We start from the raw sequence: 26,457 nt of genomic DNA, 5'->3' as shown, positions 1-26,457 counted from the left end.
GAAGAGCTCGGGTCACCAGAAGTCGCTACAGCTGCATCAGTCACGGTCATGTCCAGGTCGCTCGAAACCGGAGGCTACTCAACCACCGCACCAGTAGATGAAGGAAGCACGACTTCGAGAAGAGTACTAGCATCTTTGAGTGGTTCGCCCTTATGATCACCCAGAGCCCCACGTTTGTGTTCCTCTTGCAGATCATAATATTTTTTCTCTAGCTCCTCTATCTCAGCACGAATTGCAAGATAGGCATCCTTTGCTTGCATGGCGGTAGTTTTGCACCTTTTAGCATAAGCATTCACGGTAGCTACCTTGTTCTTCAGGTCGTCCACTTCATGCCTCAGCCCGACCGACTCATTGACAGCTGACGTTTTCTCTAGCGTCAGCAACGTCAGTTCCGTCCTCAAAGCATCCAGCTTTTTCTTCTCAGACTGCTCCACTTCCTGAAGAGTCGAGAGCTCGTCCCTCAGTGGCTCGACCTTAGTCTTTTCTAGCTTCGTGAACTGGGCAGCCGTCTTCAATTTTTGGTACCCAGCAATCAGCTGCGACAACTCGCACAGTATATCACATTAGCATCAAGTAATAACACAAAGCACAATAAAACAGACAAGTCATAATACATGAGCTACTCACCAGACACAACGCCTTATCCATCCCCCTCAAATTCGACTCCAGCTCCTTGGCATCCAAGTCCTTCCTATCACCATCCAACGTCATTCCCCCAACAAACAAGCAGCTATATGTGCGGATTTGTAGCTACAATCCGACCTCTTCACATAACGTTTTTTGCCAGACACATCATCCATATACATCAGATTGCGCTCCAACTCATCTTTCCTACCACTGGAGGGACCTTTGCTATCTCCAACGACCTTGGTCAGAGCGACCTCCGTGGTCTCCTCACCCAGCACGCTGAAGTTGGGCATCGGCCTAGCCCTCGAACCACGAGCCGCCCTCCCCCCGGTTTACCTTTCACCACCAGTTCCAAAACCACCTCCAAGCACGGTTTCAACTACCCTTGTGACCTTGGCAGGTCGAGACTCTGATCGCTACCCTTCCTCTTGGGCAAGCGACTTTGCTCAGGGATTTCAAAGTGGATGTCATCCAAGTCGAATGGAGCATCCTCTTGCCCCCTCCCAATTCCAGACCCAGACGTACCAGCACCTCTAGCGGGTCACTTCAACCCAGCATGGCCTCGGTTCTTATCTTCCCTCGTCACCAAATCACTCTTACGCTTTTCCATCACAGGATTCCTCAATGCTTTACCACTCACCTTACCCCGCGCCTTCTTCTTTTGCACTTTCCTTTTCTCCCTAATCACGGGCCCTCCCCGTTCCTTAAAGAAATGCACAACCTCAGGAAGCTTCGCCCATTTCTCAGCTCACGTCAACCTAGCAAACTTCTCAATTACCTCCCGATTCGTCTCCTTCTCAAGAGCGAGCTCTACAACAAAATAGTAATGTCAGTACAAAATCAACTAATGCAAGATTAGAAATCTCACATAGTGTACTGGTACCCGCCAGTAAATTTGCATATTTTATTTTCCACACTGAACCCCCTAGCACAGTAGTTTCCAACAAGCAGCAATGGTCTTTTATCCCAAGACTTGTTACTCACACCATCCATAACGCTCGACAGCTTAGCTCGAGTTTGCAAGCTAAAGTTTAGCGCCCGAGATCGCTTTACTAAGAAATGCTCAATAATATCAGCGACCTCTATCCGGTATTCACCGCTGACATTCAGCAGGTCAAACACCTTGAACAACTGCCACGTGTTACCCACAAACTGAATAGGCGCTTTGCCACAACGGTTCAATAACTCACAAACCAGGTTCGAGAACGGTATCGTCATGTGCGCCCTCAACTGCCCCTCATAGATTATAACCCCATAGTTCGGTGGGTTGTACCTATCACTAAAGACCCGAGCGTCCTGATCGGGTTCATGGATCTCCAGACTGCTTACGGTTATCCCATACGTTTCCTTTAAATAGGGGAACGCCCTCAAAGCGTGTCTGTATACAGCCCTAGGAGGCAGCCCACTAGAAGATGACCTCTCACCGCGACCTGAAGTGCTAGTTTCAGCAACCACAGACGCAGATCAGGCATCATCTTCCCCACTTGTCGCCTCATCATCTTTGTCGCCACCCTCACTCACCCCACAAACCGACTCTTCCTTCTCTTCCTCCGCGTCATCCCAACCAAGGGAAACCTCACGAACCTCATTAGATTACGTATTGTCTGAGTCAGACATCTCCTGTCTCTCACAACTCTAAACGCAAGCAACTAGGCAAGCGACCTAACAACTTACTAACAAAGCGCAAGAATGAAGCACACAGTAGAAGATCAACAATGGCAGAAAACTAACCTGAAAACTCTTGGTGTAGTGAGGTTTTTCTGCAAAGAGAAGCAACAAAATGGTGTTTCAGTGAACCAGTGTAGTTTTTGTATAACCGCCCCTCCAGTTCCCAAAGCGTTATGATTGCACCCTAGCCCTAGCCGCACACGACTTCCAATAAGCTGTCTTGTCTTTTCAAATCCCAAAAAATAGGGCGGCACGTTTTCTCTGCAACTGCTCAGATCTGCTCACGTGTTGTACACGTGTCAAATGTTTTCGCCCATCAAGTCACCAGATAGCACGGATCGATCTCCACAGTCCGTTGGGTATTTCCACTATCGCCTGCTCCACTCTTTAGCCATGCTTAACACGCGCTAATGTGTTCTCTCAGCAGATCGCTTCAATGACCCCCGCGACCTACTGAGAGGGGGCTGCGAGAGAGTAATATTCTCTTCCGGAATATCAAGCACGTGCTCAACATGGTGGAAATACCACACCAATCTCTGACGTACTTCGACGACCTATGTCACTAACTCGCAGCGGCAAGCTACGAGATCGCTCCAAAACAATTCATATCATCATACAGATCGTTCTATAGCGTGACTCATCTTACCTTCTAGAAGCAATCATGAGGGAATCTACACGTACGCAAATCACTGCCGCCAGCTACTGACCACTGCCGCAAGCTACTAAGCTAGGCTACTAATCCCCATCATTACAGTAGGCCTATAAACACAGTTCCCACATGCCTCCACAATCATCACCCTACATTTGCATTGTTCTTTACACGTGTTGAGTGGGGATTCACTTTTATCGCCTATAAATACTCTCCATATGAACTACACCAGACCTGATTCTTCTCTCCCCCCAGAATCAAGATCGAGAAGATACGTAGGCAGTTCGCTTCTCGATGAACTCGGTCTTAATCATATTCCAATCCGTTCTCCTACTCTCTTTTTGTATGTAAAGGAAAGACCAAAATGCACCTTTACACCATGCACCAATTGGGAGAGGAAATTTTGTGTACGTTAAAGGCTCCCAAAACTAGTGTGGGTTAGTTGAAGACTTAAAGTTCTTAGGAATGTGAGGGAGTAATATTCACATCCAATGAATATCACACACGTGTCCAGCATATACAGAACTACCAACCAATTAATCTCGCATCCTCGTCCTCAGAGCTCGCTTCATAGTGACTTATCTCAGGTAAAGAGATCTGTTCAATCAAAGCAATGATCAACCGATCTCAACTATTCGACCTAAGAGCTCGCTTCATAGCGACTTATCTTAAGCAAAGTGATCTGATCAATCGAAGCAGTGATCAACCGATCATAGCTATTCGACCTAAGAGCTTGCGTCTCAATGACTCAAGTCGATAAGACGATCTCGCCCAAAGACAACCTCCATAAAGCTCACTCATCCCATCTCATAATGGCTTGTAACGTATGTCTTTATTATCACTTTCAAGACCGCATCATCATCCACGTACTTCATTAAAGCTCATGACTCGCGAGTGGGATGAAGACCAGAGCCTGACCTGACGTGGGAGAGCAGGAGGCATGGGAATCTTGCCTATAAAAAGAGGATGAGTAACTACGTCTGACCTGATTTAAGTCTCCCCCAGCAGAAAGAACTTGATACGTAGGCAGTTCGTCCATATGAACTCGGTCAAATCCAATTCATTAATCCCATCTTACCCAATTTGCCTACGTTTATAAGGTTAACCCAAATTCAACCTTTACAAGGAACAAATGTAGTAGTTAAATAAAATATGTAAGATTGCTAATAGATAATAGAAAAACTTGAAAAAGAGAACTCATGTTCCCGACCCCATTAATATAGGACAAAAGCAATGACAATGATGATGTGACAACGAAGACGTTTTATAATGTACTGATGACTAAGATAGACATTCCTCTAGTCAACTATTCACGGAATCCCATTACAAAAAGGAGAAAGAACCTATCAGTGGCAGTCATATTAATTATGCAAATTTCCAAATTCTTGATAAGCTCAAACTTGTCGTGAGCGCAGATTCTTTATATATTAAGAGGAGGCTCAAGATAGAACATAGGTCGGACAATAATTCTTAAAATCAATAAACAAGCTAGTTTAGGTTGTGATATCTTACCATTTCCATCACGAGTAAAGGGGTTAAACAGCTGCAGGTATCATTCTGTATTTGGTGTAGTATGGGTTCTTCGATTTAAAAATAATACAGAATAAGTTTTCAGGAGTTAATGTTAAGGCAAGCATTTTGAGTAGTGAGGAGCTCTCCTCTGCAGCGCGGTTCATAAGGTTTCGGCGGTTTTACATGTGAGTCTTTCATCCACTCTACCATTCTATTTTCTCTTGGTCATTCTATCAAACTGAAGAAAAACAACACTTGACATACTTTTCTAAAAGGAACTGGGTACAACTAAGATGTAGAAAACTGAACATGTCTATTTCATTGTTTACGTTTTGATGTGGTTCCTATGTGTAAATCATATAACAAAGAAAAGAGAAATAGAGATTTGCCTCATTTTCTTAAATTTGATCTGGATATAACTAGCACACACACTATTGAATAAGCAAGATTTTTAATTTATTTTGCATACAAGTAGGGATTTTTTTAAGAATATTAATTGGAATGGTACAATACTCCAGATAGTGGAGGCATTACAACCAAATTAAGCAATATTTTAAAGATAGGGTCGTTTACTAAGAGTATGAAGCTTTACTTCAACTAGTATTTTTTTAACAAGATCTCTAAGTTAGTACCGCTTTCTTTACACTACTGCAGAATCACAAATTTTCTGTCTATACTCTCCAGTGTCCATTCAAATGCACAAATCTGTTCTTCTGCCATGTTACTATTTCTGGTTGTTAAATTTTTATGTCCAAAAAAGGAAAGAGGGTAGAAGAAGAAGAAAAAAACAGTAAATTGATACAAGAACTCAATAATTGTATTATGATTAATTTGATCTCATAAATCTGTATCTTTCTGATGTCCAACCTGCTGCCCACTCTTGTATGCTACAGTTTGCAGCACTATTTATCATTGGCAACTTCGAGCCGATGCAGTTTTTATAATAAGTGGTCTGAAATGCTCTGTAACCTGGAAAAGACAATAAAAACTATTAGTTGTTTTTTCATTATGCGTAAGAAGGGCAGTAATACAATAATGTAATGGTAATAAGACATACATTTGGGAGCTGATCAATCTTAACAACACGTTTGCATTTGCAATCTCTTCATATTCATGGTTGCCACCCCTTTGAGCCCTTGAAGTACTCCCAGCAATTCTAGATGTAAAACTGATAATTTCTTTGAGCTTCCAGTGAACTCCATTTGCACATCCCCATTCCAGTCTCGCAAAGCCCTTCCATATCCAGCTCTTCCATGCTTAAGCGAGCCATCAGTGGGAAATTGACAGTGAGAATTACCAAGAATTCTCACAGTTTGCCAAACAGCCATAATTCTTGCATAATCATGATAATCTGATTCCATTAGGATTCTAACTCTAATTTCTTGTTTCCAAACGGACCCTAACTTATTAGTATAATTGGGCTTTGAGAGCTCGAGTGGAATAAGGGCTTTTAGGAAGTTATGTTGCAGTTGGTTTGGAATTAGGGGTGATAATTTGGTCCTCAAGCCCTCAACCCACCCCGACCTGGCCCTCAAAATTGTGTGTTCAATCCCTCAAAAATTGGCCCTCACAGATTTAAGGGGCGGGCCGACCCGGCCCTCATGCTTATAAAGGGCGAGCTAGGGTCTAGGTTATGAAGCATGAGCCCGACCCTCATTAAGCCCTCACCAGCTCTCACTTGGCCCTCATACGTGTTCTTGTTATTTTACATTATATTTATGTATTATACTCTAATTTGTATTAAAAAACCACTAAATTATATTTATGCATATGTTTTCTTGTTATTTTACATTATATTTATGTATTTATGGCCCCCATACGTTATCTAAGTTGTATAAAAAAAAATCACTAAATTAGTTTTCAATATGAGATAGATTAGAACATAACATGTGCGTTTTTTGTAATTGATTGAATGATAGGTATATAAGTCATACATAAAAGCAAATCCAACCTAACAGCATATCAAAGTATGATAAAAAATAAATAAAAAATCACCTAAAAAAAAACTAGTAAAGTATAATTAGAGCGGGCCCCACCTGGCCCTCATTTGGCCCTCAAAAATGAGGGTCGAGGGGCGGGTTAAGGGCTTGAGTTTTCATGCTTGACCCTACTCGACCCGGCCCTTAATACAAAATAAGGGCGGGCTGATCCGGCCCTCAATCATAAGGGCTTTTATGGTTTGAGGCCCGGCCCGACCCTTTTATCACCCTATTTGGAATAGTGGTAATAAAAAAATAAAACATGTTAAGTATTCGTATTTAATTAAGTAATTAGAATTCATATTTAGTTCGTATTCATATTTGTATTCGTATCAAAGACCATTAATACTGAACAGTCGAGAATGCTCCCAGGAAGCCACCTCAGCCCCCTTTTTTCTCTAAGGTGGACACCTCATCTTTTACAATGATTCAGCATAAGAAAAAAAAACAAACTCACGCCCAGTTTTGGGAACTGTTCGCGTAGCAACAACCGATGAAAAAAGAAAAAGATAAAAAAAAAAAACATTTCATCAAAACTCAAAACCCCACCCCGACCTTTACCAAAAAAAAAAAAAAAAAAGCTTGATAAACAATAAAGCCTTCCTGCCTTCCTCTTCAATCTCAATTCTTGCAACAATTTTATTCTCCTCCTCCTCTTCTTCTTTTATAGGGTTAGGGTTTGACATTTTGAGCGTTTTCAGTATCACATTTTTAATTGATAGACCATTTAATTTTATTATGTTGTCAAGGATGATATTGTAGCGATGATTGAGGATCGTATTTCTGGGTGGACTTTTCTTCCTAAAGGTATTGTGCTTCTGTCAATCTCTTCAGATTCTATGCCTCAATTTCATTTTGTTATATTTTTGTTGCCTTTGATTGTGTACATGTACATATGAAAAGATGTTTGTATTTACAGAGAATAGTGAGCCTATGCAAATTATGCATTATGTTCATGAAGATACTAGAGAGCGTATTGATTACTATGGTGATAAAGCTAGACTGGGATTTGACGAGTCATTGATGGCAACAGTAGTGTTGTATCTATCAAATGTATCTCATGGTGGCGAGACTTTCTTCCGTAAATCAAAGGTATGTGATTGGAAGGATATTCCTTAACACTACTTCTATTTACTTATTGGCTATTATTCTAATTCTAATTTATGAATGGCACAATCTGTACATTCTGCTGTCAGTCTAAAAACAGCCAATCAAAGGAAGATACATGGTCTGAGTGTGCAAGGACAAGTTATGCCGTCAAACTACACATAAATGGAATGCTCTTCTCTTCTTTAATGTGCAACCCAACACAGCACCGGATGAAAACAGCTCAAATGCTAGATGCCCTTTCTTCAGGGTAAGAAGTGGTGTGCCACTAAATACTTCTACTTAAAGGCTTTTGACAGAATGAAGATCTCATTGAAATCAGACAGTGACGAATGCACTGATGAAGAAGATAGTTGTCCAGAGTGGGCTGCCCAAGGAGAATGCAATAGGAATCCCACGGGTTCTCAAGCCGATAGCAGTCACCAGCAGCAGCACAACTCTCAATTCCTTCTTTTGTCTCGCCAAACTTCCTTTTACAATCTCACCCTCGATGAGGTTCAAAACCAGTTATTGGGGAAACCCCTCGAGAGTATGAACCTTGACAAGCTTCTCAAGAATGTGTGCACTGCCGAAGACAAGGAAAATGCCACCTCCGCTCTCCACCATTAGCCTAGCCTTAGTAAAAAAACCGTCGATGAGGTTTGGAGATATATTCAGCAAGGTCAAGACAACAACAATACTAGTAGTAATCAAGAGGATAAAGCTCAGGAGAGGTAACCCACTCTTGGTGAGATGACTCTCGAAGATTTCCTGGTCAAAGTGGGGATTGTCTCTCAAGGGTCTTCCTGCGATAAAGCCGCAACACCTATTACAGGGCCTGATCTTATGATATATGCCCCGCAGGCCCAATGGTTGCAATACTAGCTCCCTTCTATCCAGCAGCAACAACAGTCTCAACAATAAAATATGATAGGGGGTTTTCATGCACAGTCACCCAGTCCCACAACCTCTACCCGGAGTCCCAAACTCTCTTCTGGACACCGATTGTCCTGAAAATCAATTGACCATTTCATCCCCTTTGATCGGTACCTTATCAGATACACATGCACCTGGCCGCAAACGGGGTGCCTCTAGAGAAATGATAGAGAAGACTGTTGAGAGGAGGCAAAAGAGAATGATCAAGAACAGGGAGTCTGCAACTCGATCGCGTGCCAGAAAATAGAAAATAGGTTGTTAATTGTTGTTTTTTTTGGATTGTTGCTTGATAATATTGTCACCGTGTTGAATTTTGTTGACAAGCTTACACAAATGAGCTGGAAAACAAGGTATCACGTCTGGAAGAAGAGAACGCAAGGCTCAAGAAACAACAGGTATGAGGTTTCTAGCCATGTGTTTTGAACCTGTGTGACCTTCTATGAAGAAAAAATATCATATTATCTTTTCTTAATTGGCATAATTCTGAGATAGGATTTTTAAGAAAGTGTTTTGTTAACAAGATAGATGGTCATGGTGTAAAATCCCCCACCACACGCGCATGAACACAAAGAAAACCAAATTTATAGAAACATAGAGAGATAGGGTGGAGAGATCGTAGCTTGAGTAGAGAGATTGTACTTCATTAGATATCTTCACTTACCAGAAAGGTCTGACCATGTATGTGTGGAAGGTGTAGTGTGCATTGAAGATCATGCTTTGCAAATGGAATCAGTAAGGCACTAAGCCACTAAGGTCATTTACCGATTCAGCATATCCCAAAAATTATAACCACTTTGTTTGTTAGGCTCAAGTAGGTTGCGCACGAAAGAACGTATCAAACGGATTAAGACAAATTAAATAAACAAAACATACCTTTAGCTACTTTAACAAACAAATTACTAAAATGAAATAGAAATGACAACTTTGACTTGGATTGGAAAATCATCTTCGTTGAAACCATTTCCATTTTGTGATCTTCCTTCAACCGAGTAAAGCAATCCATTTGTACATGTCCAGGTTCCACAATTTCATATTTTTTTTTCTCATGATTTTGTCATAATGTGGTTTTCAGGTAGTCGATACTAAGTCATTCTTGATCGATTGGTACACTTCAAAGCAATGAAAAGGAACCTAGCTTTCCTTGAGGTGATCTTTTAAGTCGTAAGTTACATATTAACTTAGTCCTTTATAATTACACATTTCTCATATTGCGCATTTTTAAACCCTCCAACTTCTAATTTCCACTTTTGTTGAGCTCATAAGTCTCCAGTATTGGCTTAAGGCTTTCTCTCTCACAACCTCTCTTCTCTCTTTGATCCTCGATTCTCTTGATTCAATGGTTGCTGATGATCATTAACACCTTCTCACTGAAAGGAAATAAATAGAATGTACACTCTCCATTCTCTTTATGTTATCCGTTGGCAAATTATTATTTTCTTCCCTAAAATTTTGGGGATTTAATCAAATCAACTTCTCCATAATTTCTAAAACTCTTTGACGTTAATCTCAATCTCATTTTCTCCTTATGTGCATAGGCTTCATCTTACCTCCAACATTGCATTCGTGATCGATTATGCTATCGGGAGATCGATGCCCAGGTATGTATACTCTTCATGCAATATACACTACTTTCTATAATGATGGGCTTAGTTCATTTTATTACTACACTTATATGTAGTTCTTATTTTAGTAAATTGCGTCAGTTCAATACGCTTGCTACAGCTTCACTATCATTGCATATAGAATATCTGATGGAGTGGAGGTTAGATGTAAAGGTATTGTTATTTAAGTTTATTTTTAGGTGTACTATTTAAGAATATATGCTTATAAGATTGTGATTTGCATATATTTGAATTATTATTTTTTGTTAGTAGAGTTAGCACAAGCCACAAGGTGAAGAATTTTGTTGGACTTGGAAGCCATCAAAAATTCGATAAATAGTTTACAGAAAGCGTTGATAAACATTTATGATATTTGTGGGCCGGGTTTTCTCAATGATTGAAATTTGTATTTAATAATTCACTAGAATGCAATTATAGAATAACCAATATTGTTAAAGATCACTTTTTAGAAAAAAAATTTAGGGTTTCCCTCTTCAGTAAATTTTGGTTACACATGGAATGGTTGTGGGAATTATAAATTAGGGACAATTTCACCTTAAGTTGAATGTTACAAGTCAGCGCAATGGTTGAATTTTATGTTGCATTTAATGAAAGTTACATAAAGATATGATTGATTTTGGATTGAAAATTGATGTGAACTGTTGTAGGGTGTTTCCTTTATCTCTTTTAATTTCACTACCATCTTCATTGGTTGTTTACATAGATGATTGTAAACAAGGAAGGCACACATGATGGTATAGGACTCCATTAACATGTGATTTTTTTCAAGAGTTTTCTAACAATATTCTTTTTCTATTTCCTACAATATAACATCTTAGTAGTGGTTGCTACAGCCTAAAATGGCATGTCTTCACTGGCTTTTTGGTTTTTGAATTTTCACATAGGGTGAGAGACCCATGAGGTGAACAACCTTAGGAGACCAACCAAGCTGCTGAGCTCGGCAGAACATAAAAGATGTATTGGTCAAGAACCCCATGAATATATTCCACATAGCATGACCCTATGGATTTAAATACCAAAATGATACCTCTTTGCAGAAAAAATGATCGCCCAGCCAACACATACTCGCTAAGAATAATGTTATCAAGTATCGCTTGGCAAGTCGCTTGGCAAACACATCTGTCGTGTGGATGTTTACTATTGTACTTTAGAAACAATCACTTGATATTTATTATATATTTATTTATTTTTTATTTATTGTTTTTTCATTTAACATTTTAGGACTGACCATATACTATCCACTTTGCTCTTTAAACTCCTGCTCATTACTTTGAAGTTTCAGGTAATGCTTGAACCACGAATTAGATTTTCTACTTCAAAATTGCATAATTGGAGTCATTAGCTTACAATAAGGCTTGGTGAATAGTTTATCGCTTATATGAATAGCTTTATGTAGTTAACTGGGTCGCTCGCTAACTCTGTAGATGACAATAATGATAGTAAGAATACATGATTGTCGCATGCTTGGGCACCCATCTTTAACTCTGAATCCTCCAATATACATTCCCTGTTTATATTGATTTAGAGTCCATGTAGATATACACTTTTACAGAGGCATCTATATCTTGATACAGCTTGGTTACGTACACCAAAACGAATCAGACGTGTTTATGTTTTTTGAATTTGATGAAGTACGCTCTTGGTCATATGTTTCCTTTTCCTTCACCCAAAAATTAATTGGATTCTTCAAGACACCCATTAGTACTGCCGTTAGAGCACCAGTGATTGTTTCTTTCCATTATTCTGATATCCTCTCTAATACTTATCGAGAGCTTAAAACCTTGAATTAAAACCCCAACTCTCCACGGGTGGAAATTTGTTCTCTCAACTCTAGCAGTATAAGACTGCTCGCGCGGCAATCTCTCTCCCCAAAACTTTGCACAAAGCTTCTTGTTGTAGCCACCATCCCCCATAAAACACTGTTTTTGTCTTCATTATGTGTGATTATTATTATTTTGCCGGCATACTCAATCTGTCATACTACTTCATTTCTAAAATCCTCAACTTTTGTTGTATTTTTGTAGTGTATTCACTTCATCAAGGAACTTGGTTTAAACCAATTATTTGATTTGGTTTAAACACTAACGATTGACATTAATCATCAGTCATTAACTCACAAGTGTTGTCCATTAGTGAGAATATAATTAAGGTAATTGCCATCAACGTGTCGCAACACTATAAAAGAAAATGTGTACAAATTCTCACACACTACACCAAAAGGGTGATTTAGTAACGCACTCCGTTTTCACTTAGTAACGTTTTTTCACTGTGACACACTTATTAACGTTTAGAAAGCGTAACTATGTAAAATTTTCCGTTACTTAATTTCGGATAATTATCGAAATTCATTTGTCATGGTGAGCTAACATATTGATACTGTTAGAAAAAACAAATCAGAAAAATAAAAGACAGTCCAAAACCAAAGGATGTCGTACTCATCTCTCTCACTTTCTCACTTTCAGAGGGCCGAGATGTGGATACCTCAAACCTAGACTACCTGATCTAAAAAGAATTGAAGGTAAGTTTTTTTGTCTTCTTCTTCTCTTTTTAGGGTTTGGAAAATTTAGATTTTTTATTTTTGCTTCTTCCTCTTTGGTTTTTTAGTTATTAGTAAAGATATTTCAATTCGATTCTTTACTTGTTGTCATTATTGGTGTTGGGTTTAATTGGATTTCAAAATTTTGTTTTAGAACGAGGTAGGGTTTTGTCAATGGTACACTCAACATTTCTGATTGGGTCAATTAATTTTGCTAACGGGAATTTGAACACAAGTGTGTTGGTTATCTCTTAATATTCTCTAAATATTTTAAATTGTTACATAAAAATTAAGTCGTTGTTCAAAAGTTTTAATTTTTACTATTTTTTCACCCTTCATAGATCTTGTTTCAATCTCTTGGTTCGAGGGAAAAAGGTATGAAAACGGTGGATTTTAGAATTTTGTTGTTAGCTTTAGTGTGTATTCCCAATAGATTTTTCTTGTTGATCTCTGATTAACATGGTTGCAGACTTGACGCGGAAACAATGATAAAATGATTCTACCTCCTGAAATAGGCAGCAAACATTATCTACCTTACCTTTAGATATGGGCATAGAGTCATAGACACATAGTTATGTAATCTGCTATGGCTTATAAGCCACCATTGCTTGATGCTATAACCGTGTGAACTACAGAATTATGAGGCATTACTTGGAGTCACTCTGTTCAGATTTGTGGTCTCATACAATTATTAGTGTACTAACAATGGCAATGTTAGATCAATGATGTGTACTTTTGTTAGCACCCATCTTTTATGATCCTTAACTTATTTATCTAATGTATGCTATACAATTTGCTTGAAATGATTATAGCTAGAGCTTGTTCTCTTGTGTCATTGAATTAATCATATTTCTTGTTTTTGTTTCTTTTCCAACAAAAAGGAAAGGAAATACTTTATAGGTCTTAGTCATAGTTTGCTTTCTTTGTAGCTGCCATGTTAACCATTGCACTTATATGTCATGTTAATTCTTTAATTTTTTTTTCTACAGTCCAGTCCACTGATCTAGATGTTTTCTGTTCATAAGCCTGCTTAGATAGATTTTGAAGATACATGGCCTCTTCTTATGAAATATAGATTTTTGTTCATGAAGCAATGCAAGTAGAGGTTTTGAATAACAAATCTGCTGCCCAAGTATTCATGAAAGGACTCACTGTAACACTTGCATTTGACCTTCGCGAGGGTACTTTTTTTCAACATGGGCATGTTGCTAAGCCATATATGTCATGGTTTTGTCTAATGGGTGTTGTTGTATTGCATTTCACATTTCAGGGATTTATCTTCTAATGATCTCATTGGACCTGTGCCTAAGCTTAAGGTATTTCGTATAATATCTCTTTGTTGCATTTAAAAGTTTTGTAAGAGTCTATGTCAGCAAATTGGGATGAACGGTCTATGGGGTAATTGGCAGAATGTGGTTAGTGATAGTAATTGCTTCTAACGTATTATAGTTGCACAAAATTACATGTGTACACACATCATTTCTCTTATTAGAGGACTATATTGATAACAAGGTTTCAAGAAATTTAGAATTTATGTGGTGTAGAATTTATGTATTCGTTCTTTGTTCTTATTGTTTGAGTTATGACCTTTGATATATATCATTTTCTTGTATGTATGAGTACTAATTTTTTGTAACGCATGTATACCCCCATACTGATACCATATCAAAACTTTTGAAATGTTGAATGTTACTTAATGTATAACTCTAAATTTCATGAAGTTTTTGAACCTTGAGATCCTTAGGTGATTAAATATTACTTGTGTGTTTGTGGCAGTTGCAACGTGCTCGTGTGCATTACTTATATAAACCTACACAGCTAGAATTGATATTGACCAATTCCTTTTTCAACTGTCTCTGCTAGAATTTAAGTATATGCCCCTCGCTCTTTCCTATTCAAGTGTCTCTTGGTCCCTAATCTAACACCTAAGTCGTGTCGTTGATCTTCTGGTATGGTCTTATACTAATGGTTGCCTCTTTTCCTTTATTTGAGAACTGAATTAGAGAATGATATAATAAAGTCATGCCTAGGCTATACTACATATATAATTCAGTTTTTTCGTTTTAGAATTTGTTTCAGATTCAAGCACATAACAAATTGGTACACCCTTAGTTGACTTTATTGAGATAGTCCCCGCTAATTCAAAACCTCCTACTATTTTATGTTGGATCATCTATATGTGACCACGCCAATTCCTATTTGGATCTTTTCAGGAAGGGTATTGGGTGGCATCTTCTCAAAGAATGTGAGGAACTAGTATCTCAAATGAGTACATCAACAAAACTTTACGCACACTACTTGCAGGATGATTTATGCAGCCCCATTCAACATGTATACTAAAGCAGGTTATACTATCATCAATACTGCACAACATCTTGATTCTGTTGACATTGCAGAGGCGGAAGCATTTGATGTGCACGAAATTTCCCGAGAAGTCAAATTTGGAAATTTCAAGTTTTGGAGATACTCCTGTTTTGTTTATTCCTTGGAGGGGGGATCTGCAAAACGAAAAGAAAAAAACAAGTGTATTGCCAACGATGAGTGAAATGGTACTAGCTCTTTTCATTTCCAATGAAATAATCTAGTGTTATTTTCATTTTCGGGTAATACTCTATTCCTCTTGTCATGTCACACATAAATGTTATTGTTGTATATTACAAGTACAATGAGATTCTTTTATTGAACTTTTTTTTCTTTAATTACATTTGTCACATCAAAGATGAAAGTAAACATTGTCAGAAAAAAGAAGAAAAAGCTAGGTACAGTAGGTTTTACTCTTGTTGCCATCTATATTGTAGTGTTTTTTTTTTCAATAAACATCTATACTGTAGTGTTGGTCCGGTTTGGGTGTATTTTAAGGATTGCTTAATAATGAATCCTGAGCGAGGTTTTCGTTTATAAACTTATAAGTACCAATATCTATGGGATGCAACTCTATACTTCCTCGGTTTGGAATTTTTTTTATGTTTCTTCTTTATTGGTAAGCATATACTAACTTCTTGAGTTGAACCTGGAGATGTTTGGCATCTTTCAAGATTCTATTCTTCCCATTCTTTGCTTGTTGTTCCTTGTGTCAATATCTTTTGTTATTCCTCTCAAATCAATATATGGTATACTGCAACACACACATAAGTAGATTTAGAACAAGTAATATAATATCAGTTTCAGTTCCTCATATATGCTTGTTGTTCTACTTATCTCTGGTGTGCAGAAACTGAAGCTCAGGCATTCAAGATCCATTCAAAATCATCTACTACCCTTTTAATGAGCTAATAGTCTTCGATCTTCACAGCGACAAACATCAAAGAAGACTCGGCCGGTCTCCCACTACATTAGGTGGAAGTAGGTAAAGAAGAAAAGTTAGTTTTCTTGACTTCTTCAATTTAAGTGGCATATCTATATCTGATGGTTTGTTTTACTCTTAGTACGTGTATAACTCTTACTCTTTAAACTTTTTTCTCTCGATTACAAAATAACCCTACTCTCTCCCTCTAACTCACTTGATCACATGGACAACTATTAATTCTCGGAGATAAGTTGATTACAAAAACTAACATCTCATTGATACATAAGCCTAGGGGAAGAAAAACCCTAGTAAAGGAAGAAGATGTGACGTGCAAGACTTGGGTTGAAGTTGTTTGTGGTTTATTAAAGTGTTATCGTATGGGATGTTGTTCAGGTGCCAATATTGTGTACTATGCAGGCTTATACACAATGGTATGTTGTGGCCTAGTAAGGTATTAAGATGCTATTTAGGGTGCATTGGTTGTTGTTCTACTAGGGTCCTTTATAGGATATGAGGTTGTTGTGTTACAAGTAGTTATTTTTCAGTTCTTCCTTTATCCTAAAGACCATCGCCTTCGTAATGTTTTCAAAGAAAACAAGAATAAATATGATCTTCTATTTGAGTATAGGTCATACCGTGTGCTGTTTTAGCTCTAGTCATTCATCCGTCAACATCACATCACTTGTTGAACCGAATATGTTGGGCCTTATGTGTCTATCTGGAAGCAGTCTCAGTACTGCTCCTGTTGCGCGTGATGCAGAATACAAAGGTACATTATGGGAGAATTATAGGAATCTAATTTATTATTGTTGGATATTTTCTTTGCGAGTTTAACCCTTTAATATTTTCATATTGTTGAACCATTTACGGCTTGTTATGTATTTGTTTTGGGCGTTTGAAATTTATAGTGTCTGACAACTAGGATATCTAGTTTGTCCCATTGTATGTACTGAGTTTTTCTAGTGCTTATATTATCCACCACAAGTAATGGTATGTGTGAAAATGTGTAATGGACTGAAAACACTTTTTTCCCCTAGGTAGTCTAGGACTCTAGGAGTATCTCTTTATTGTATTTTTCCAAGCCAAATGCATCTTTAGCTAATTTATAAGAGACTATGTTTTCAACAGTATCTTGCAGCATCAAAAGGTTACAAGGATATCACACTTTTCCTTATTCAAGAAGGTGTGGACGTTAATATTTCAGGCAAGTCTTTATGTGTTGAACTAAATGTTATTCTATCATTCTAGGTCTGTATTATTCTTATAGTTTGTTTGGTGTATTTTGGAAGTGATACATCAGAAATGTATAAATAATTTCTCCCAACCAGATAACTTTGGGACCTATAGAAAATTTCGTGTGGAACGTATTGTATCTATTTTGTTGTATAGAAGCATTTGGACTAGCTAGCTTATAGCATTTTTTTTAGGTTATCCATTTGGATTATTTTCACTTTAAGGGACATGCTTATTTTTTTTAATAAAGCTTATGAAATTTAATGGAAGCACCTCTATGGGGAAACGTATAGGAGGAGAGGACTAATCCTCATTATTTGAAATGTTATAATAGTTTGTTTTCTCACTGTTTGTTTAAGGTTGGGGTAAGATGAGGAAAACCCATCGCCACATGGGAGATTAAATACTTACATGAGCGACCCCACTTTAATTGATTGAATTTGTGGTTAATTTAATTAGAAAGGACATTTAATTCTTGGAATTTGAAAGGGCTCTTGACTCTTGAGGAATCAACCGATCAGACTATGTCTTTCCCTCCAATTTTCAAATAAGAATGGGGTATTGTTATTCTATCCTTCTCATTGAAGTTAGACCAGCTCTTAATACTCTTTAGAGTGGGCTGGTTCAATTCTTTCATATAGTAACTTTAAATAGGAAAAGTTTAGTTATTACTACATTAGTTAACTGGGACTACTACTAGTTAGTAGTCAAACACCTTGCTGGTTGGGATGTTTTTTTTACGTTCTTAGTTGTAATAGACTTTTCACTTTAGCTAATATTTGGTACGGTTACAACACTAAATGGTATGATTATGGCATTATGCACTCATATAGGTTTTGTCTTGCAAAAAATCATTTAGCTGGAAAGTTTTTGAGTACTTGGGTAACACTTGGAATTAGACTTGAAATTAGCATTCACTGAATTCAGGTATGGATGCTTCTTTCATTTTGCCTGTCTTACATATTTTAATTTATGTTATTCTCAGGACTCAAGATTTATGGAGTGTCGAGGCCTAGATAGTCAAAGAAGAAGAGGATGAGTTCCCTGACAAATTTAAAATGTTTATTTTCTTGTGCATCAAATTTCCGAATTCGCATGTTCTTTATGTGTATGATTTTTTGGTTGTGATTTGTAGTAATATAAAGAAGTACGTACTTGATTGGATGTATTTGTGAGGTTTTTTGTTTATTGGTAATTTTTGTGGAATTTTAAAAAAAAAAAATGGGGACATTTTATGCAGGTGATTGGTGAAGGTGGTAAATGTGTGGTAGAAGAAAATTAATTTTTTTTCAATACAAAATTGTTTTGTAACGGCAAAAAAGCGTTACTAAGCTCTTCATTAAGTAACACTTATAAAGTAGGAAAAACTTTAGAAATGGGTGCAAAAACCGTTACTAAATGATTCAATTAGCAACACATACAACACAAAAAAGTGTTACTAATTTCTCATAACCGTTACTAATATCTTCATTAAGCTACATGTACAAACCGTTAGTAATTAATTTTAGTAACGCTAAATAAACGTTACTAAAAAGAATTTGTAACGGTTAAAAACCGTAAGTAAATAACTTAACATATTAATAACACCCAAACAGTTACAAAAATAAATCGTTACAAATATTTTTAGTAACGGTTCTAAGCTGTTAAGAATATCTTGTTTTGGTATAGTGACATAGGCCAACCATTTTAAAATACTTGGATGTATAACATACAAACAATATAATGAGCATCTCATAACAAAGAGAGAAGAAAAGGATTAAGGTTAAGTAAGAAAGAAAAGAAGAATATATTCTTCTTCTTACTTAACACTATTAAAAAAAACACAATCTCTGTCTACTTTCTTTCAATTTCACTTTCACTTTTTCTCTCTTTGTTTCTTGAATTTCAATGGCGAACAACAATCTACCTTCAAGAATCATCAAGGTTTGCTTCTTTTTGAACTTCTCGATCTTTCTTTCAATCTTCCTTCGGCAATTTGATACCCACTCAAGGTACGTATAATTCATCTTCTCTTTTTACCGAATTTGTTCCATTTGTTGTCAGTTTATATTTTAATAATCGTTACCTTGCGAAGCAATACCAAGATGATGTGTCTTGCAAATTTATTTTCTGTAAACTCAAGATAGAGTGGTAAGTTTGCAAAATAATGGATTGTCTATACTCTATAGTGATATTAGGATGTTATCTTATAGGTAAAAATCAAAACACATATGAACCCTTATTGAAGCATGCACATATTAGTGAACTTCTCGCTACTAACTTTCATTTTGAACCATCTACTTAGTAATTGAAGTGCTAGATTTATGTTAGTGTCAAATTGATGTAATCAAGTGACATGGGTTTTTATCCATAAGTGAATCAGATTAATATGTTGGGTTCCGCCTTCAGTATACGAATTCAGTTGAATGCTTGGAAATGCGCAATAGCAAGGTGTTAGAATGTCCAGTGCCTAAGTCTACATGATGGACTGATAGGTAGCATTGAGATCAGGTGTCCAAGCTAATCATTTCTGACAGGTTACCGTCAAGGCGTCAACAACTTACATGGAATATGATAGTGTCAACGTGGATTTGTTCAGGTTACTATTCTCTCTTTCTATTTGTTGAATGAAAAATAAATTTCTCTAGTAAACTTAAAAGTTTAGATACCCATCTCATGATTTGATAATGTTTTTCTTAATTATATAAATTGATATTCTTTTAATTAATCGAGCTATTTTTTTATTAAAACAACCCAAAACCCCAGGAGTTCTAAATCTCAAAAAGTTGAAGTGCTCTCCCACTGACGAAGAAGGAAGCAATTTCATCAACGAAATTTATTTTTTCTTTTTTGAATTTTGAGCTAGAGTTAGGCATACCCTTACATGTATTAATATAAGAATTTTTGGTACACTTACCATGCACTAACATCTATAATATGTGTTTATGCTTTTGTGTGTACACTAGATTTCATTCCTGTATAGCATCAGCATGTATGGGACAGTGTTTATTTTGTTAGAAATATGGGTATGAATATAAACAGACTTATGTTTTCTTGCCTCTTTTGCTCACATGTTTTTATGTGTTCTCGAATACTGGTGAGATAATTATATAAGTTTTGAAATGTTAAGATAGTGTATATTTGTGAAAAGCTATTTGAGATTTTTAAAGTTGGGTGTTTCAGTTTTTGCTTGGTTGGTTCTAATTATTGGGTATAGAGCTATTTTGGGATTGTCAGGATATGTGATCAATAATATCGCATTCGTTTTCACAGCAGTATGCTTTTACAGGTATATCATTTATTTTCTCATGGAGTTATTGAGGGGGAAATGGAAATTTAATGGAAGGCAACACATAATTGAATGAGAAGAAGTAGTAGAATAGGAAAAGACATATACTATTTTATGTCATCGTGTTAAGTTTTAGGAAAGTATAGTGTTAGAAAGTATGCAAAGAACGCAAGAACAAAGTCACAAACTCTATTGGAAGAACTAGATGGGTTGTTTTCAGTGTGTGGCAGAGTCACATAGTTCCTTCCACTAATAACTGTCATACTTAAGCTTTGAACATTAAGATCAAAATAAATTGTTACAAATGTCATTATGCAACAAAAGCAGCCCTCTACTGCTAAGGTCGGCATTGTCTTGTAAGTCGTTGCATTAAATACAACAAGAAGAAGAACAAGAGCGTCAGACTTCTTCAATCCTGCTGAAGAACCCTTTCTTAAACAAGCTCTCCAGGTCTGTTGCTTGGTACCCCACTTATTATTACTCCTTCCTCTAATTTTCTTCATTCATTACTACTGAATACTAATAATATTTTAATTTTTTGTCTCATTAAATTAAATTAATAAAAAAAGGGACCGGATGCTTTCAGGGGTGGCATGTTTGCTAGGCTTTTGAGACTTGATTTGTTGTTTTCCTTTGAGTGATGCTTCTTGGGACAAGGTATACATTTTCTAAAATAGCCGATACCATATTCTTTTATTCAATTTCTGCTGCAATTATCAATTATTAGTTCTACTCGGTTTTTTTATATGTTTTATTTGAGAATAAACTTACATGAATTGACATTAAAAACAACTGAGATGGGAGTTTTATGGGTTCCACTTGATTAATTAGGTTTCAGATTCATGACACCACACCTAAGGTTTATGCTTATTCAATTTTCAGATTCACTCCTTCAAATCAACAAGTAAAATTTCTTATTTGTTTTAGTTTTTTGTCCCAAATTTTATTTGTTCATGATATCCTATTTCTTTCATTATTTCATTTCCAATCTACTAAGATTTTATTACTTTTAAATATTGTTGGTTGTAATTCTTTATTTGAAGGTTTTTCTTCAACATCGTTCTTTATATCGTTTTTTAATTATAGCAAGACTAAATTTTTTGTCGAGTGTGGAACAATGAGATAGAGGTATGCATGTTAATGAGTGCGGGCATAATTAAATCTTGGTAGTCCAAAAGTCGATGAACTAAACCAATTGCTTCAAATTGGCCACTGTATTGAATTGGCCTGGAGATGTTTGCTGTTCAAGTTACTACATTTGATTATATGGTGGAATAGTGATTGCAACGTGTAATTGTCTATTTCATATAAGATTGCTAATGTAGCAAGTCTTAATTCTATAATCAATACATGAGCAACCAATTGTCATGTGTACGATAAAACCATTGTGTCTCCTATGTTGAATTCGATCGGAGTCACTTTTCCCCCTTAGAGAAATGCTCTCTCTATGGGTACCTCACACTAGAAGTGCAATCAAGAAGTTGTCAGTATGAGTTTTGTGTTTGACGCGTTGACTTAGCTACTTTTAAAATCGAATCTACCAGTGAGTTATGCATGGTAAGCCCAACGTATGTGTATGGAGGCAGTGATGGCACTCCTACTGCGATGTATAACCAACTTGGCTAAGTCACGACCTGGACCGACAATAAAATTAGTTATGGATAAGCCCACCATTGTCTCTACATTCTTTTGGTTATCTCATTGTGACAACAGAATTGCAATGTCTGAAGGAGTCTATCAAGAAGATTGAAGCAAAATATATAAAGAAAGCACAACATGATCATGGAGCCTTTTTTCCTAATTGTTTTAGAGAACAGCTTGGTGCATACTGTGCTACAAAGTCATTGGTCTTATCATTTAGTGTTTGGTGTATGTACCCTTACTATGAAGTTGATTTTTTTAGTGGGGAAATCCCATATGGGTAAGTTATAACACCCCATTTTTTTTCTATTTTCCTAGTACAATAAATAAAAATAAGAATAAGAATAATAAGAATAGATAAAATAAAATAAAAAGGATAAAAATTAGTGAAGATAGGAAAGGTAAAGAGATAAACCTTCATCCCTGTTTTCGGTGGTTTTGAAAAAAAAAAAAAAAAAAGTTTACACAGGAGTTTACACGGAGATTTTTAACAAAGGAAGAGAGAGTTTTACACACAGTGGAAAACAGAGAGAAGGAAGAAGATTATTGGGATTGCTTTCTGACGATTGTTCTGTGGCTTTTTTCGTTCTCAAGTTTATATTCTTTCACGCCGTTCGTAAACACAACAGAAGTGAGTAGATACTTTCAACTATTTAAATTTTCTATCGCGACATCAATTTTCAAAGTGGGCGTGTTGTTGATATTTTGTTTACTATTGATAATATTAATTTTGGTTAATTTGGTTATCACAACTCAAAACAAGTTACAGTAGATAGCAATGAAGAAAAAGGGGAATCGACCTTTCATCTCATAAAGATTTCTTTGTAATCAGTTATATATATATACATCATTTTAATTCTGCCAAATTGGGTTTGGTTATTGTTGGTTTTATATTGATTAATGTGATGTGGATCTGTCGGATCGAAATTGGGCTTTATTGTTCTATTTTGGAGTTTGATTGGTTTGATCGCTTGAATTGGTGTTGATGATGTTTGTAATCGGTAGATTATTGAGTGATGTTGAAGCTTTGATATTGGTCACTAATAGAGGTCGAGATTTAGATATGTTTTTGAGGGAGGGTTTTTGAGTTGATGATTTAGTATTTTTGATTAATTAAAGTTATTGGGTTTTTCACCCTAATCAATTTCGAATGATTTTTGGGCTCGATTGGTGGTGGCGGTCGGTGGGTTAGTGCTTAGGGTTTGCTGGTTCAGTGGTTGAGGAAGAAGATGAGGGCGAGGCTGATCATGTACACCTGGTTGTTGTTTAGTATTTTCTTTTATTTTATGGGCTGGGTCCTTTTATTTTAAGTGGACCGGATTCTATTAATTTAGATGGGCTTTGGTTAGAGTTTGTTTTTCAGCCGAATATGTGCCTGGTTTGGAATCAAGTTTTCACATCGTTAGGGTTAGATTCAAACTCTCACCAAAACATGAAAAAGTGAGTTTTCTGAGTCTTATTTCCAACCCAATTGGCCTCGTACCATTCCGAATAATGCAGAGACAGCTATGATGTCTGGAAGTGTGGTTGACATAAAACAGTGTGTCAGAAATCATTTTCTGCGCACTGTGTTCAAGTCCAGTTTTAATATAGTTAAAGTGAGAGTTATAATTTTTGTAAAACATAAACGAGGAAGTTCTGAGAGTCTTCTTTTCAACACAAAAAAGCCTTGTCACGTTTGGACACCTGTGGAAAGAGTTATGGTCTCTGGAAGATAGCGTGTCAGAATTCTAGGTTGCTGAAGATTAGGATTTTTACCGTTTTCGACCTAAGTTTTCTTCTAGATGGTCTAGGGTTGGGACTTTGAGTTCTACATGGAAATTTAAGTGTACATATCCTAGTTTTCAAATAATCAAGTGGTGTATCATTTGGATGACTGTAGAAAAAGTTATTGCTTGGACAAGTTGGCTAGAAAACCTACCGTGATATCCTCTATGTGCATGAACCTGTTTTGGGAAATATGTCTAGTAATTAACTAAGAGTCTCTTAAACTCTTCTTGGGTGTTTTATATTGTGTTTATATTATACTTTTAGACTTTTGTTTTATTTGGAACCGACATGGTTCATAAGATCATTTTTTTTTAGAATCAAAAGTAGAGAAATATCCATTTGTGAGTTTTTTTATTTATTTAAAGGTTCATAGTATATCTCTGGATATGAAACTTTACATATATGATTGTGGGAGTATTTGAAACTTATTGTATGTGATTCTATATATTATAAATTGTTGTTTTTCTTAAAGGTACATACAAGAATATTGATATTTATTGGTTAAGAGCTACGTAAGGCTTGATTCTAATCTTAAAAGATTGGATACGTAGGCAGCCTTATGTACAAGTGCAGTCACTATATTATATATTATATATTAATTTTTGTGATAACTATATGTGTATAATGTTAGTATTTAAATTGTGTACGTGATTGTGGATGTTTGAATTGTATTTGATTGATGACCATTCGTGTTGCGTTCAATGATATTTAAATGCGTGATTGATTTGTATTGATGCGAGAAAATAACTTTCTGCACATGTGATCAATTGTTATGCATGATTAATGTTAGTACAATGATAAATGAGCTGAGAATAATATTTTCAACGAGTCGACCACACCTTTAGAACTCTCCACGCCTCAGGATTTGGTAATGATATATTATGACTTGAGATGTCATGTGATAGGAAGGTATTCATTGAATGTGCCATAAATGACCTGCTAATGTTATGATGGGTATTCCTTGAATGTGGCAGGAATGACCCAAAATATTCATTGAATGTGCCATGAATGACCTGTTAGTGTTATGATGGGTATTCCTTGAATGTGGTGGGAATGACCCAAGGTATTCATTGAATGTGCCATAAATGACATGTTAGTGTATGATGGGTATTCCTTGAATGTGGCGGGAATGACCCAAGGTATTAATTGAATGTGCCATGAATGACCTAAAATATTGAATGCACATAAGAGGCTGTGATTATGCGCATGGAAAGCCCAAAGATGGCTGTGACTCACAAGTTACGAGTTTGCAAGGTGTAAATATGTTCCTGGAGGCGATATCCCTGCTTGGGACATATGTCTTGTAGTGGTACTCAGTGTGAGAGAGGCACACAGGTATGTGTGATTTGACAAATGTGTGGAGTGCAAATCGTGGAGTAGGAACTAAAGGTGAGGTCAGTAAATAATTAATTAATAAACAAGATACATTGTGGAATTGAATGAACAAAAAGTATGTGAATTTGTGTGTTGTTATGGATGTGAAGTGTGACTGTGAATAATATTAGTGAATGTTTGTGATCTTTTATGTGATTGCAAAATGATTATAACTTGATATGTTATTACAAAAATATTAATGACTTGTAATAGTCTGAGATCTATGGTTATGCATGCAGAAACTTTATGACGTAATGATATCATGTGAATGACTACCCTAGATATAGGTATTATGATAAGTGGTATTCCCCGAATATGCGGGACGAACTCAGGTTATATCAATTAGACTTAAATATCTTAAATAAGGTTTGATTATAAATGGAAATTTAACTTGTTGAGATACATCATTTTATTGTGATGTCTAACTCTGTTTTTGCAGGAGGGTAGGATCTATTAATCTTTTTTGCAGGGACGTAAATATCCTACCCTAAGACGACGTGTTGGCTTAAAGATAAGGTGTATCAAACTCATATTTAATTAGGTTATCATATGTGTATTTAATAAGTGGAATGTAAGTGATATTTATGTTGTGAGTTATTTTGGAAAGTGGGAATGATGAGTATTGTTATATGAGATTTTTAGAGTTGTATATTGGGGGTGAAATATTACTTGGGAAGAAACTATATGCCGTTTTGAGAAAACGGAACTAACTTGTCTTCCAAGTTGAAATGATTGAATAGTATATTTATTTATTCAAAAGATATAAATGTATTGCTATTTTATATTTAGTCTTACTCATACCAGTAAATTCAATTTGCTGACCCATGTTTGCTTTGTTTTGCAACGTGGGTGTGTTATTGGAAACATAGATGGTGGAGTGCAGTGGATGAGGACACGTGATTTGGATTTGCTCTTGGAGTCTTCTGGTTTAAGTTTTCTGAAGTAGAAAGTTTTGATTCAGAACAGATGTAATAGAGTTGGTTAGTTATTTTTTTTATTCGTAAATAAAGAGTTGTTATTTTGATCTAGTTTGATATAATATATTTAATATTGTGTTTCATAATGGGTTATTAGGGTTTTGTTTCATCCTGAGTTTTCAGATGATTAAATAGGGTGACAATTGAGATATTTATATCTTGGATAATTCCCTATTTTAAATTTTATGAAAATTGAGGGTGTGACATAAGTCCTCTTAGTCTGCTTCATGAGAATTTAATTGTGGTTATGGATACAAAGAATGTTGATGGGATTGAAGCATGGGTGGCCTTAC

General features: G+C 36.3%; 1 protein-coding gene and 1 long non-coding RNA gene across 52 annotated transcripts; both read left to right on the top strand.

The window, feature by feature from the left end:
* Window positions 1-4,257: 4,257 nt before the first annotated feature.
* Window positions 4,258-18,302, top strand: LOC147492853 (putative prolyl 4-hydroxylase 12). 50 transcript variants are annotated; one of them, XR_015198346.1, is made up of 18 exons: window positions 4,265-4,641; window positions 7,185-7,242; window positions 7,355-7,527; window positions 7,632-8,852; window positions 9,530-9,845; window positions 9,993-10,055; window positions 10,148-10,232; window positions 11,301-11,361; window positions 12,542-12,597; window positions 12,957-12,990; window positions 13,707-13,796; window positions 13,886-13,931; window positions 14,829-14,860; window positions 14,983-15,164; window positions 15,827-15,974; window positions 16,530-16,670; window positions 17,030-17,105; window positions 18,120-18,302. XR_015198346.1 is itself a non-coding variant. In XM_086565497.1 (12 exons), coding segments are annotated over exons 5-11 (411 nt in total). In that variant the 5' UTR covers window positions 4,260-4,641; window positions 7,185-7,242; window positions 7,355-7,527; window positions 7,632-8,852; window positions 9,530-9,843; the 3' UTR covers window positions 15,161-15,164; window positions 15,827-16,458. The 50 variants fall into 50 exon arrangements, 6 of the variants coding, with proteins under 6 accessions (XP_086421622.1, XP_086421626.1, XP_086421625.1 ...); XR_015198348.1 differs by lacking the exon at window positions 11,301-11,361; XR_015198345.1 differs by lacking the exon at window positions 12,957-12,990 and having other exon boundaries at window positions 13,691-13,796.
* Window positions 18,303-18,810: 508 nt separating this feature from the next.
* On the top strand, window positions 18,811-26,201 carry LOC147492852 (uncharacterized). Of its 2 annotated transcripts, XR_015200170.1 has the most exons (4): window positions 18,811-19,712; window positions 19,880-20,852; window positions 20,972-21,059; window positions 26,057-26,193. It is a non-coding gene; the product is annotated as an uncharacterized LOC147492852 (long non-coding RNA). The 2 variants fall into 2 exon arrangements; XR_015200169.1 differs by having other exon boundaries at window positions 18,811-20,852; window positions 26,057-26,201.
* Window positions 26,202-26,457: the final 256 nt, after the last annotated feature.

Source organism: Coptis chinensis, chromosome 6, assembly GCF_015680905.1.
Source record: "Coptis chinensis isolate HL-2020 chromosome 6, ASM1568090v1, whole genome shotgun sequence".
Lineage (NCBI taxonomy): Eukaryota > Viridiplantae > Streptophyta > Magnoliopsida > Ranunculales > Ranunculaceae > Coptis > Coptis chinensis.
This window is presented reverse-complemented; position numbering and strand designations above follow the sequence as displayed.